This window comes from Muntiacus reevesi, chromosome 7, assembly GCF_963930625.1.
Source record: "Muntiacus reevesi chromosome 7, mMunRee1.1, whole genome shotgun sequence".
In the NCBI taxonomy this organism is placed as follows: domain Eukaryota; kingdom Metazoa; phylum Chordata; class Mammalia; order Artiodactyla; family Cervidae; genus Muntiacus; species Muntiacus reevesi.
The window spans coordinates 98,007,405-98,021,152 of NC_089255.1; the positions used below are offsets into that span (position 1 = coordinate 98,007,405).

The 13,748-nt window shown below is 47.9% G+C and overlaps 1 protein-coding gene across 6 annotated transcripts in view; it reads right to left on the reverse strand.

Moving 5' to 3' along the window:
* The window catches only part of TTC7B (tetratricopeptide repeat domain 7B), a 266,980-nt gene that overhangs the window by 170,051 nt on the left and 83,181 nt on the right, over window positions 1-13,748 (reverse strand). For all 6 annotated transcript variants that reach the window (XM_065941200.1, XM_065941203.1, XM_065941202.1 and 3 more), the window contains exon 5: window positions 6,995-7,116. In XM_065941200.1, coding sequence (XP_065797272.1) covers window positions 6,995-7,116 — 122 coding nt within the window. The remainder of the gene's footprint in view (window positions 1-6,994; window positions 7,117-13,748) is intronic.

A 13,748-nucleotide genomic window follows, 5' to 3' on the forward strand; every position in this document is an offset into this window, starting at 1 on the left:
ATCTGTGCTAAGTCGCTTCAATCCTATATGACATTTTGTGACCCCATGGACTATAGCCCACCAGGCTCTTCTGTCCATGGGATTCTCCAGACAAGAATGCTGGTCTGGGTTACCATTTCCTTCTCCAGGGGATCTTCCCGCCTCAGGGATCAAACCTGAGTATCCTGTGTCTCCTGCATTGACAGGCAGGCTCTTTACCACGGAGCCCCCTGGTTTCCCATGGAGAATACTGAGCACATTCTAACCCCATGTTCCCACCAGCTAGCTGGAATGCACCCCGACTCCCCCCAGTCTGCACCTCCATCACCTCAAGCCCACTTCTCCGAAGCTGTCTCCCCTTCCCAAATCTGCAGCTGCCTCAACACGCAGCTTCCTGTTCGCCTCTGTGACAAGCTGGACTTCCTCTGTCACAACGCACCGACTCTCCTGAAATTGCTTGTTTTATTTAATTCTCAGAAACGGAGTTCTGGGAGGCCAGGGACTTTGGCACTCTTTTTCACCATTAAAGCCCCAGTGCTGAGAGCAGGCCTGGTTCCTGGTAGGGCTACGCTCAATCCTCATTAAACGAATGAATAAATACTGAATGAATGAATGGGCCTGCAAACTTCAGCTCAGTTAAAGTGACTAGGTGTTCTTCCACGGTGTGCTCCTTTTTAAAAAAAAGTATTAAATTTATTCAGATGTGTCGGGTCTTGGCTGCACACGGGACCTTTTCTTGCGGCACGTGGACCCTCGTGGTGGCGCACGGGCTAAGCTGCTCTGCTGCACGTGGGCTCCTAGTTCCCCAACCAGGGACAGAACCTGCGTCCCCCGCCTCGCAAGGAGGCTTCTTAGCTGCCAGCCCAGCGGAGTCCCTAACGCTCTCTCTGCTGTCACCTCTAAAGTAACGTGGGACGTCTTACCCGTCTCTTTTCTCCTACCATCTCCCAGAGTGCAGGCTCATTTCCTTTTGCTCTCTGAATCTCCTGAGAAATGTCATGTACAAAAAGTTGATATATACTAAATAAATGCTTACTGGAAAAGTGTCTGAATTTTCTCTTTGACTCTTAACACAAAAGTGACTGTGCAGTTGAAAAAGCCACCACTTCCATCCCCGCCAGAAGGAAGACGTTTTGAAGGCAAGGCGGCAAAGGACAGGGCCAAGTCGCTCTGCTCCGGAGCCTGGAGAGACCAGCGCATCCAGCAAACGCCCCCCTCACCTCCCCGGCTGCAGGAGCCCGTCTGAAGCTCCTGCTTCCCTGAGGCCACAAACCCAGGAAGCTCAGCACCCAGGGGACACGGCCAGCCTCACGGCCCTCTTCCTGCCTGCTGATTCCAAGCTACACTGAGAAGGGCTGAACGGTTACAAAGGTCAACAAGATGACTGGGGAAGGTTTAAAACTTTTACAAGTCAACGTGTAGTGGTAACTAGTGGTCTAGTTAAAGCCGGCACAAAGTGGTGATGCACAGAGCCATAACCAACACACAGAGTCCCTTGGACAGCAAGGAGATCGAACCAGTCAATCCTAGAGGAAATCAGTCCTGAATATTCACTGGAAGGACTGATGCTGAAGCTGAAGCTCCAGTACTCTGGCCACCTGATGGGAGGAGCTGACTCACTGGAAAAGAACCTCGCGGTGGGAAAGACTGAAGGCAAAAGGAGAAGGGGACGACAGAGGATGAGATGAGTAGATACCATCACTGACTCAGTGGACATGAACCTGAGCAAACTCCGGGAGACAGTGGAGGAGAGGGGAGTCTGGTGTGCTGCGGTCCATGGAGTTGCAAAGCGCCGGACACGACCTCGCAACTGAACACAACAACAAAATATCCTGGCGACTGGCTACAATGGCGCAATCCCCCCTCTATTGCCCGGCCCGGCTGCAAGCCTCAGGGAAGCCGGACCCTCAGGAGTCTGACCATACTGCCTGCCCTCCTACGCGCTCCAAGTCACGGCCTCCCACACAGAACTCCTGATGCGACCCAGGAAGGAGTACAACCCAGCGGGCGCATCTCCCAGCTCGGATGCTCATGGGCCTTCTCGCGTTAATTTATCCCCGCCCTCACCCTCCCCATGCCGCCCTGGTGGCTCAGATGGTGAAGAATCTGCCTGCAATGCAGGAGGCCTGGGTTCAGTCCCTGCGTTGGGAAGATCCCCTGGGGAAGGGCATGGCAACCACTCCAGGATTCCTGCCTGGAGAATCCCGTGGACAGAGGAGCCTAGTGGGCTACAGTCCACGGGGTCCCAGAGAGTCAGACACAACTGAGCAACTTTCACTTTCACTTTCCCTGAATTAAACCAATTCAGAACCAGGGAAAACACACACTACATACAACCCATTTGGCTTACCCAGTACAGCTGACATGGCAGACAAGAAGAAAAGCTCCAGCACTCTCCTTTGCTTCTCTGCTTATAAGGCGTAATTTGTTGTTGCTGCTAAGTCATGTCTGACTCTTTGCAACCCCATGGACTGTAGCCCGCCAGGCTCCTCTGTCCCTGGGACTCTCCAGGCAAGGACACTGGAGTGGGTTGCCCTGCCCTCCTCCAGGGGATCTTCCTGGCCCAGGGATCGAACCTGCATCTCCTGCATTGGCAGGTGACTTCCTTGCCGCTGAGCCACCTGGGAAGGCCAGGACATGGTTGAATATTCCTAAATCAACGTGGAGCAAATAAACAGCATCCCAAGTCAAGCTGCTCTGGCAATTCTGGCGTCAAGGACTCAAGCCGTGGGGGAGGGGTAACACTCCTCTCCTAGAAAGCTGGGGGAGCCCCAGGCTGCTCCTCTGCTGCCGGCTGTGCTGCCCAGAATGGTCAGCCCCTCCTCCTTTCTCTGAGACACAGCTGTGGCCCTCGGTTATTGGGGTTCTAGGCTAATCGCGATGCTTCTCAGGCAGAGACCACACGCACCAGCAATCATAAACAAAGGCCCTTCCTTGAGAACTCTGCTGCGTGAGGCTCTGCAATCAAGTGAACGACGCCTGCTTCAGGAATTGGAGTCTGACCTGCCTGTGGTCCCGCTTCCAGCTGGACAGCCAGCCGGGCATCATCGTCAGCGGAAATTACAGTTCACCGTTGGCTGCCCGCCCGACGCCACACCAAGTGCTCCCACGCACGATCTCTCGGTTGCAGCTCACCGCAGCTCTCGGGTGTTTTGGCTGATAAAGAAGGGCTTTCCGGGGGCACTAGCGGCAAAGAGGCCGCCTGCCAATGCGGGAGACATAAAAGCCGCAGGTTCGATCCCTGGGTCGGGAAGATCCCCATGGCAACCACTCCAGTATTCTTGCCTGGAGAGTCCCACGGACAGAGGAGCCTGGCGGGCTGCAGTGCACGGGGTCGCAGAGAGTCAGACATGACTGAGTAACTAGCACACACACAGATAAAGAAACCGACACCCCGCTGGGAGCAGCGCCGGCTCCTCCTCAGGTCCTCTGGCTCCAGCACCCACTCAGCCCCCCATCCGGGGCCTGCCATGGGCAAGGCAATCTGAGGAGTTCAGAGCAGCAGCCCTGGCCCTCTGAGGCCAACGCACTCTGACTTCACCTCTGCAAAGCGTCAGTTCCAGCTCAGTCCAGTTGCTCAGTCGAGTCCAACTGCTTGCAGCCCCTCTCTACATCTCACCAGGCTGTCCTGACCTTCTCCCAGAGTCTGCTCAAACTCATGTCCATTGGGCTCATGATGCCATCCAACCATCTCATCCTCTGTCGTCCCCTTCTCCTCCTGCCCTCAATCTCTTCCAGCATCAGGGTCTCTTCTAATGAGTCAGTTCTTTGCATCAGATGGCCAGAGTACTGGAGTTTCAGCTTCAGCATCAGTCCTTTCAATGAATATTCAGGACTGATTTCCTTTAGGATGGACTGGTTGGATCTCCTTGCAGTCCAAGGGACTCTCAAGAGTCATCTCCAACACCACAGTTCGAAAACATCAATTCTTTGACGATCAGCCTTCTTCATGGTCCAACTCTCATATACGTACATGACCACTGGAAAAACCATAGCTTTGACTACAGGGACCTTAGTTGGCAAAGTGATGTCTCTGCTTTTTAATATGCCATCTAGGTTTGTCATAGTTTTCCTTCTAATGAACAAATGTCTTTTAATTTCATGACTGCAGTCACTGTCCACAGTGATTTTGGAGCCCAAGAAAATAAAACCTGTCACTGTTTCCACTTCTTCCCCTTCTATTTCCCATGAAGTGATGGGACCAGAATCTTAGTTTTTGAATGTTGAGTTTTAAGCCAGCTTTTTCACTCTCCTTTCACCCTCATCAAGAGGTTCTTTAGTTCCTCTTCACCTTCTGCCCTTAGGGTGGTATCATCTGCGTATCTGAGGTTATTGATATTTCTCAAAGCAATCTTAATTTCAGCTTGTCATCCAGCCCGGCATTTCACATGATGTATGTAAGTAGGATGAGAAAACACCACAGTGGAAGCTGGGAACCACCCCCAGCCATGCCTCATCCTGGGCCAAGTGCTTCTTCACAAGCCAGGCTGGACGGTGGATGAGGCCACAGTTTGAGGGTCAGACCGAAGCCCAGCACACAGCATCTCCCCTGCAGCGGGGCAGAGCCCAGAGGACTGAGGTCAGAAGCGCAGAAGCCAAGCGCGTGAAACGCAGGCTACACTGTGGGGCACGGGTGACGTGGCCGAGGTAACGCCGCGAGGATCAGTGACCAGGGGGAGTACTCGGGAGAGAGGAAAGAGACCCAAGGCATCGCGAGGGGCCCAGGAACCGGTCCCAGGGCCAGGGTCTTTCTGAGAGAGCCCCGAGGTCACCAGCTTGGCAATGAAAAAGCTGAATATAGTTAAGCATATTTCTAAAGAAAAAGATACGCTTTATCAATTGTGTATCTCTTATTGCTAAACTCATCTATGATGCATCTTCCTGTGCTTGAAAATCAGTCAAATTCTTTCCATTATATCCTCCCAGATACATATTTTTCAAATGTAGAAACACAAAAAGGAGTGAGACATTGAAGCAGCAAACACATCGCAGGACGGGAAGCCCCCGGAGCTCAGGGATGGCGGCCGGTGCGTCTGTCCCCACGAGCCCTGCAGACGCCGGGGGCGGGCGGCCGCTGTCAGATGCCCCCCAGGTGCGGCCCTCGGGCTCTGAGGGACCGCCAGGTATGCAGCCGATGGCACTTGGCATGTCCAGAACCTCCTACTGGTCTCTTCTTCCCCCGGATCTTGTGGTCTCAAAACTGGCCTCCGCCTCCACCCACCCCGGTCAGCTCTCGTCACTGCTCCCAGCCCCTGCCTTGAGGAGCTGGTGAGGCCTCCCCAGCCGCTGGCTCAGGGCGTTACTGCTCCTTAAAGCCCAGGGAGATGAGCAAAAGGACAAGCAAAGAGGGAAGGGGGCTTCAAAATGGAGCAGTGCCCTAACTCTGACTATGCCAATGGGAATCGCCTTGAACTCGGGTGAGATGAAATGAGGCTGAGCCAGTGAGCAGTTACAGCACGTAATCCGTCACCTGCGGCAAGCTTCTCATCATTATTTTCCTGTTCGGTGCTGGGGGCATCCAGGGGTCCAGGAAAAGAGAGCTGAGCCCAACGGCCCTGCTTCTTCCTCCTTGATGCGCAGGCTTCAAATAGGAAACTAAGCCGGCCAGCCCACCCTCATCAATCTCACACAAAGCATTTCCAACAGAAGCTGCTGACTGGGGGTTTCTGAAAGCCCCAGGGTAGTTCATTCCAGCCTCTGGGCATGTCCGTCAATCACACACACTCACAGTTAGAGGCCGGGAAAGCCAGGCTGGAGCATCCTCTGTGATGACTATGGTTGATTGTGAAAAGGGAGCAAAAAGATCACCAGGAAAATATTCCCATGTTCTGTCCCTTCTCCCTCTATTTATAACAGCAAGGAAACTAGAACTCAAAACTCAGCCTGGGGGCCATGCACCATCACTCAGACGATCTGCCAGAGACAGATGAGATCAAACTCGAAAGCATCTCTAAGCCAAAGCCTCCAAGCCACTCCAAACCTTGAGGAGTTTACTGCAGCCTTTTGCGGGCCCTGCCAATCCGAACCTTTGGAGCAAAGCAGGCCTGCTCCACAAACGGCTTAACAGGATTTGGAAAACGAGCACTTAGCTCCCCAGTGAAAGGGAAACGGAAGCATGTGGCTCCGGGCACCCAAGCAGAAATGAAATCCCACTTCCGCGAGCTATGCCTCAAGGTTTGAGGCTCTTGAAAATGAAGAGGGGGCAGCTCCACATTTCCAATACCCCGTCTGTAGCTCGGAGCTCCACGGGACCATTCCTAGAGGAAGGGGCCCCCTGCGTGGCCTCAGAGAAGCCTCGGGGGAGTCAGACACCTAGCGTCGGTCTCCACGGACACCCATCCTGAAGCAGAAGGCCAAAACAAGGGGCAGCTGAGAGGTCTGAACAGCACTGTCTCATTCCTCATGAGAGCAACATGGAAGGACGGCAAACAGCAAATGCGCCAGCGTCTGTTACTACATTCAGGCCCTTGAACCTTCTAAAATCCCCTTTCAGAGGCAGCTCACAGAGAAACCACTTGCATGGCGCTCCAGCCTCAGGGACTTTCACAAAAACTGTCGAGACCTGGCAATCCAGTTCTCTAAAGGGACCAGCCGTTCAGAAGGAGACGATGCTGTGGGCCAGGGTTGCCGATTCACTAACGTGTCCCGCAGCAAAGCAGGGAGGCCTGGGCAGCACCCCACGGGGGTGGGAGGGCGGCTGATCCCCACGGGGGCAGGAGGGCAGCACGGTCCCCACAGGGGCAGGAGGGCACGGATCTGGGCCCCCAGCATCCCCTGGCCCTGGGGCTCCGGACTGAGACTCACAGTCACGTGCCCTTCTCCCTCCTTCGAATCTCCCAGGCAAGTGATGAGCCAGGTGGAGAAGAGACAAAAGAGCTCACTCTGTCTTCAAGAAATTCCAGTTGTGGTGTATATTTCAAACTGCTTCAGGATAATAACTAAACTGAACACGGCATGATAAGGCTTTCTGCTTTCCTTCTTTAGGAACTTGATTTAAAAAGAGAAGATAGCTTACCCATTTTTGAAATAGAGGACATGGGCTCTCTGCAGTCCCGTTTCTAGGAAAAAACCTAGTTCTTGATCGTGGGGAGCAGGGCCAGGCTTGGGACTTCTGTTCTGAATATTAGAAAGTATTACCTGGAAGGGGAGAAAATTGGAAAACTAATCAGATCTGCATGCAAGCCTACTTCCTCCACACCCTACCTGCAAACGCACAGCTGGGCTTGAAACACTGAAACAGGCGCGTAATGGGCGGCCCTGGGAAGGGAGGAGAACGCGCAGAGCGGCTTCCGTGCGACGGGGCAGCTGCTTGCCCCCTGGCAGGCGTGCTCCGCCCGGCACGAGGCCTGAGCACTGGCGGGCGTGGATGGGCACACGGTGCCAGCGGGAGCCTCGGCGGGGACGGCTCTGCAAGGCCGAGATGCTGACAGAGTGGTTCCGCGGCAGAGAAGCAGGCCCAGCAACGGGCGGAAGCGGCCGTCCCGGCAGCCCGCGGCTTCGGCCCTGCAGGCTCTGCTGAGCTTCAGAAAGAACGGAAGGGCCCGAGAACTAACGGGACAGCGAATCCGCCAGGCTCCAGGGCTCCGACGGCGGTCTGGGCGGCAGTCAGCTGCTCTCAAGGACAGAGAGCTTAAGAAGAACGACTTCAGCTCCCTCCCTCCCAAACCTGACCTCCTGTCAACAGATAACGAGGTTTTAAAGGTTGGCGTCTTTAGCCCTGCCAGAAAGACTGCCAGCTAATCAAGGGAAGGACTTGCAAGTGGAGTGGGACATAATGAAGTGTAAACACAGATCTACTGTTACAGAGGTTACTCTCTTTAAACTCGCAAGTCAAATAAAGCGTCTATCAACCAGAAGCTACTTGTGGCCCACTTAGAAACCACACAGATGCTCTCCAAACATGCTGCCGACATCGACTGCAAGCCAGCAGCTCTTCCAAAACCCAGTTGTTAGCCAAACCCCTGATATTCTCGAGATCTTGAAATGGTCCTTCCAGGGGAGTTAAAGCTACTGCTGTGTCTCCACCTGTGAGCCTGGGGTGGGGCGGGGGAGGCAGAGGACACAGACAACGGCCAGCATGTTGCAGGATGGCATCCCTCGCATGTGAACCGCATCCCAGCATCTTATCAGAAGTGCCTGGCTCCTTCCTGACTTGGCGCTTGGCTCTGCAAGTGCTGAGAGGTAGGTGTTCCTCCTAGATCTGGGCACCGTCATTTCTGGCCCCGCTGCGGCTCCTCCCCCAGCCGCCCTCTAAGCTTGGGCGAGGCGGCGGGCCCCTCTGAGCGCCGGCCTTCCCTCTTAAGTCTCCCAAGATGCCCTCACCTGTTCCTCAGAAATCACCTCCAAGCTGCCACCTCCCAACCTGACTGTCTCTACTCCAGACTTACCCCAGACTCATGTCTAACTACCTCCTTGACATTTCCATGTGGAAGTCCAATGCTGAAGCTGTTGAAAAAATTACCTTTCACTTGTTTTTGAGAATAGCTTTCAATGTTTAAAAGCTCCAAGATTATTTTAAAGCAAAAACAAAGCAGTACCATACCAAAAAAAAAAAAAAAAAAAATATGAAAAAGCATCACCAAATTCTATCACATAGAAATAACCAGTGAACACTGACTGAACAATAACCCATACCTCTGCCTACACAAGTACCAAGAGGAGAGAAAGATAAAAATCATTTTACAAACACTGGGACTGTGATATGTGCTGGTTTTAATTTTAAACCATCACATTTAATTTTAATTAAATTTAACAGGAGAAACAAAAGTGTAACCAAAGTAAGCACTCAATTTCAGAAAAATGTGTTTTTTAACACAAAGTTCACAGTCTCTCTAAAATTAAAAATGCACCTGATATTTATCGTATGTATGCATGTGTGTAACATGCACCTGCATGCATGTGTTACGTGTGTATACAGACAGAAAGACAGAGACAGAGAAGAGAGACAGAGGTTAGGTCCTTTCTTTTTTTAAATGTTTATGTATTTGGCTGTGCTGGGTCTTGGTTGAGGCACCGAGAGCCTTCGATCTTCACTGTGGCGTGTGGAGTGATCAGCTGTGGCGAGTGGGATCTGGTCCCCTGGGCTTCGCGCCCGGGCCCCCTGCATTGAGAGCACGGAGTCAGCCACTGGCCCACCAGGGAAGCCCCATTCTGTTGCTGCTGTTCAGTCAGTAAGTCACGGCCCACTCTTCGTGACCCCATGGACTGCGGCTGCCAGGCTCCTCTGGCCTCCACTGTCTCCAGGAGTTTGCTCAAATTCATGCCCACTGAGTCAGTGAAACTATCCAACCATGTCTTCTTCTGCCGCCCCCTTCTTTGGCCATCAATCTTTCCCGGCTTCGGGTCTTTTCCAATAAGTCAGTTCTGCCTCGGGTGCATGGCTCATTCTTTTAATCACATGTTTCAGCTCCATGCAGGAGGATCTGCTGACCCATGATACCAATAAGGAAACTGACATATCCCTACTACCTTCTCCAGGGACTTCTCCTCAGCCTCCTGCTTTGTTACAGTACTATTCACATTGCCAAAATTCCTAACAACTATGTTCAACCCCATAATTGTTTTTCATCAGTTCTATATTAAAATGCATCTGAGGGGTCAGATACAGGTATGGATTAAGAGGCACAAACCAGTATGTATAAAGTAAATAAGCTCCAAGGATATATAGTACAACACAGGGAATATAATACTATAATTATACAACACAGGAATTATAATACTATAATTATAAATACTATAAATGAGATTATAACAACTACAATGGGATATAGCCTTTAAGAATTGTGAATCACTATACTGTACACCTAAAATTTATATAGTATTGTACATCAACTATACCTCAATCAGTCAATCAATGGAATGCATTCACCGTTTCTTTAATCCTCTATTTTAAATCAATTCCTGCTTGGTGGAATACTGCCAAAAAGGGTCGTGGATGCTACAAGTCCTAAATTCTTCCATGTTCAAGAATATCTCTCTCTTGTCTCTGTCTCTCTAAACCTGACTACAACATTCTTGGATTTCACACTTTCTCTTCCGCAGAATATGATAGACGATACTCCAGTCACCGATGCGGAAAGTTGCTGTGGACAACTTGGAAGCCAGCCTTGCCGTTCTCCCTGCAGACAATCTGCAAAGAGGGTCTTTTTCTCCCGGAAGCCTAGAACGTCGTCTCGCCAGCCACCGCTGTTCCTGGAACACAGCATGAGCTCTCAGTCTACAAATTCAGGTCTGCAGCATCAAGCCGGGCACCGGAGTCGGGCTGCCACTCTGAGCTCAGAGCCCAGCTCCACCACCATGGGCGAGGCACAGACTCTAAACCTCAGTCTCCTCGTTGGAAGAAGGGAGATGGCGACAGAATTCCTCACTCAGTGTAGCCCTGTGGACTAAATGGAATAATAAATGGACAGAGCGCTTAGCACAGGATATAGCAAGTGCTCAATAAAGTCTTACTTTTTGAGTTCAAGAATTTCTCTTTGATCATATAATTGTATTTTTTCCTATTTTTTTTTTCCATTTTATTTTTCAGGAATACTAATTACATGCACTGTCTCAACTACTGTGGCTTTGTAGAAAGTTTAGAGACTAGGAAGTATAAGTCCCTCAACTTTGTTCTTTTTCAAGAGTGTTTTGGCTTTTCTGGTCCTTTCCATTTCCATATTAATTTATGAATCAGCTTATCAATTCCTGCAAAAAAAAAAAGGCAACTGAGATTTTGATGGGGATTCCATTAAATTTGTAGATAAATTTGGAGAGTACTGTTATTGTAACAAATTAAGTCTTTTGTTCCATGAACATAGGCTGCCTTTCCATTTATTTAGGGTGTTTTTTTTTTCATTTCTTTCAACAGTAATTTATAGTTTTCAGAGTATAATGTTTGAACTTCTCTTTATTGTTTTAATATTTTTTGATGCTATTCTAACTGGAATTGTAATTTTAATTTCATTTTCAGATTGCTCATTATTAGTGGATACAAATAAAAGTGATTTTTGCATACTGACTTTGTATCCTATAAACTTGTTGAAATCATTTGTTAGTTATAGTTTTGTGTGTGTAAATTCTTTAGGATTTTCTATATACAAGAACATGTTATCTGCAAATAAAGATAGTTTTACTTCTCCCTTTTCAATCTGGATGCCTTTTATTTCTTTTTCCTGTCTAACTAACAGAGGTTCTAGCCTCTAGTCAACAGAAGTAGTAAGAGTAGATATCCTTGTGTTCTTCCTGATCTTGGGAGGAAAGCATCCGCTCTTTCACCTTTATACACATGGTTAGATGTTTCACAGATGCCTTCTATCAGGTTGAAGATAATAACTTCTGTTCCTAGTTTGTTGAGCTTTTGATCATGCAACGTGTTGGATTTTGCAAAATGCTTTCCCTGAATCTACTGTACTGAGATTATCATTATCATGCAGTTTTTTCCTTTATTCTGTTGATATGTTGTATTACATAATTGATTTCCATATGTTAAATCAACCCTGCATTTCTGAAATGAATCTTTCTTGTGGTATATCATTTTTTCTCAATGCTGCTAGATTCAGTTTGCTAGTATTTTGCTGAGGACATTTGCACCTATTCATGAGACTTGTTGTTGTTTAGTCACTCAGTCTGGTCTGACTCTTTGTGACCACAAGACTGTGGCCCAGCAGGCTCCTCCATCCATGGGATTTCCCAGGCAGGAACATTGGAGGGGTTGCTGTTTCCTCCTCCAGGGGATCCTCCCCACCCGGGGATCGGACCTGCGTGTCCTACATTGCAGGGGATTCTTTACCGCCGGGCCACCTGGGAATCAACGAGTGCTCTCATAAACTTAGTCGGGGAGTGTTTTACTCCTACCTGATTTTCTGAAAGCTTCTGTATTACTAGCATCATGTCTCCCTTAAATTGAACCTCTCCTCATTGAATTCACCATGGAAGCCAACCTGACCTGTAGCTTTCTTTATGGGAAGGTTTTTAATGATAAATTCTATTTCCTTCATTCATAATTCAGCCTCCCTGCTCCACCCTCAAAGCCCCTGGTCAGTTTTGCAGAGCAAGGGGGAGGCTGGCTCTTGTCCACCAGGGCTCTAAGAACGTTCCACAGTTCTGCAGCCTGGACCCAGCTAACCTAAGAGGAGTGGGCCATCTATTCCTTCTGGAGTGAGTTTTGGTACTTTGGTACAAATTCTCTCAGAGAATTTGTCTATTTTCTATGAACAATCAAGTTTATTGGTGTTAAAGTTGGTCATAATTTTCCCTTACATCCTTTTAATATCTATAGACCTATCATGCCTCTTTTTTAATCTGGGAATTGATAATTTGTATATTCTCTCTTTTTTGTTCATATTATTAATGGTTTACATAAATTTTATTGATCTTCACTAAAAATCCACTTGTGGTTTTACTAGTTTTCTCCACTGTTTATCTGCCTTCCAGTTCACTAATTTCTGTTTTAATCTTTACTATTCCCTTCCTTTTGCTTATTTTAGTTTTAATTGTTCTTATTTTTCTAGTTTCTTGAGCTGGAAATGTAGATCATTGATTTGAAATTTTTTTTCCTTTCTACTATAAGAATTTAATGTTATAAATTCTTCTATACATTTTGTTTCATATATATCATGAAGTTCTATTATTAGGTTTACATACTTTCAGGATTATAATGTGTTACCGATGCATTGACTCCTTTTATTATATACTTTCCTTTATCTCCTGTAACAGTCCTTGTTCCTAATTCTACCTTATGATATAACACAGCCACTCTAGTTTTGCTTTGATTATTGTTTGCCTAGTGTGTAATTTTACTTTTTGTCTACCTATGTATTAACATTTAAATAGTTTCTTGCAGATAGCATTTAGTAGTACTATTTTGTCCAGTCTGAAAATCTCTGCCTTTTAATTGGGGTGCTTAGACAATTTACATTTAATATAATCATTGATGTGATTGGAACCATCTTGCTAATTGTTTTTTATTGTTTCATATGTACTTTTTATCTTTTTTCTCTTTGTTTTTTTCTTTTTTTTTCTGGATTGATGATTCCATTTCATTTTCACTATCAGCTGGTTAACTATATCTTTTTTTCCTTATTTTTTAGTGGCTGCCCTAGGTTTTACAATATGGCTTTTCACAGCCTTTATCTAAATTATATTACACCAATTCATATATAGTATAAACACTTTGGGCTTCCCCTGTGGCTCAGCTGGTAAAGAATCCACCTGCAATGCGGGAGACCTGGGTTCGATTCTTGGGTTGGGAAGATCTGGAGAAGGGAAAGGCTACCCACTCCAGTATTATGGCCTGGATATGCTTCTATTTCCTCCCCTATCCTTTTTGCTATTATGGCCACAAATTTTACTTCTATGTTATAAATCCCACAATCCATCGTTAATATTTTAGTTTAAGCAATTATCTTTTAAAGGAATTATATCTACCTTCAGTGTAACCATTTATGATGCTCTTCATTTCACTGTGTGGATCTGTATTTTTTCCTTGCTTGAAGGATTTCTTTAACATTTCTTGTCACACAGGCGTGCTGGCAAGGCATCCTGTCCATTTTTGTTGGTTCTAAAAACATATCTTGCCTTTCCGGTGGCTTCTAATTTGCATACTGTCTTCTGAGTATATCTTATATCGCTGATCTTTATTCTTCTGAATTTAAAGTTTCTCTTTCTCTGGCTGCCTTCAGGCTTTTGTCTTTGATTTACAACAGTTTGACTATGATGTGTCTAAGTATGTGTTTGTATTTATGCTGCTTGGGGTTCTCAGAGACTCTTGGATCTGAGATTCTTTGCTA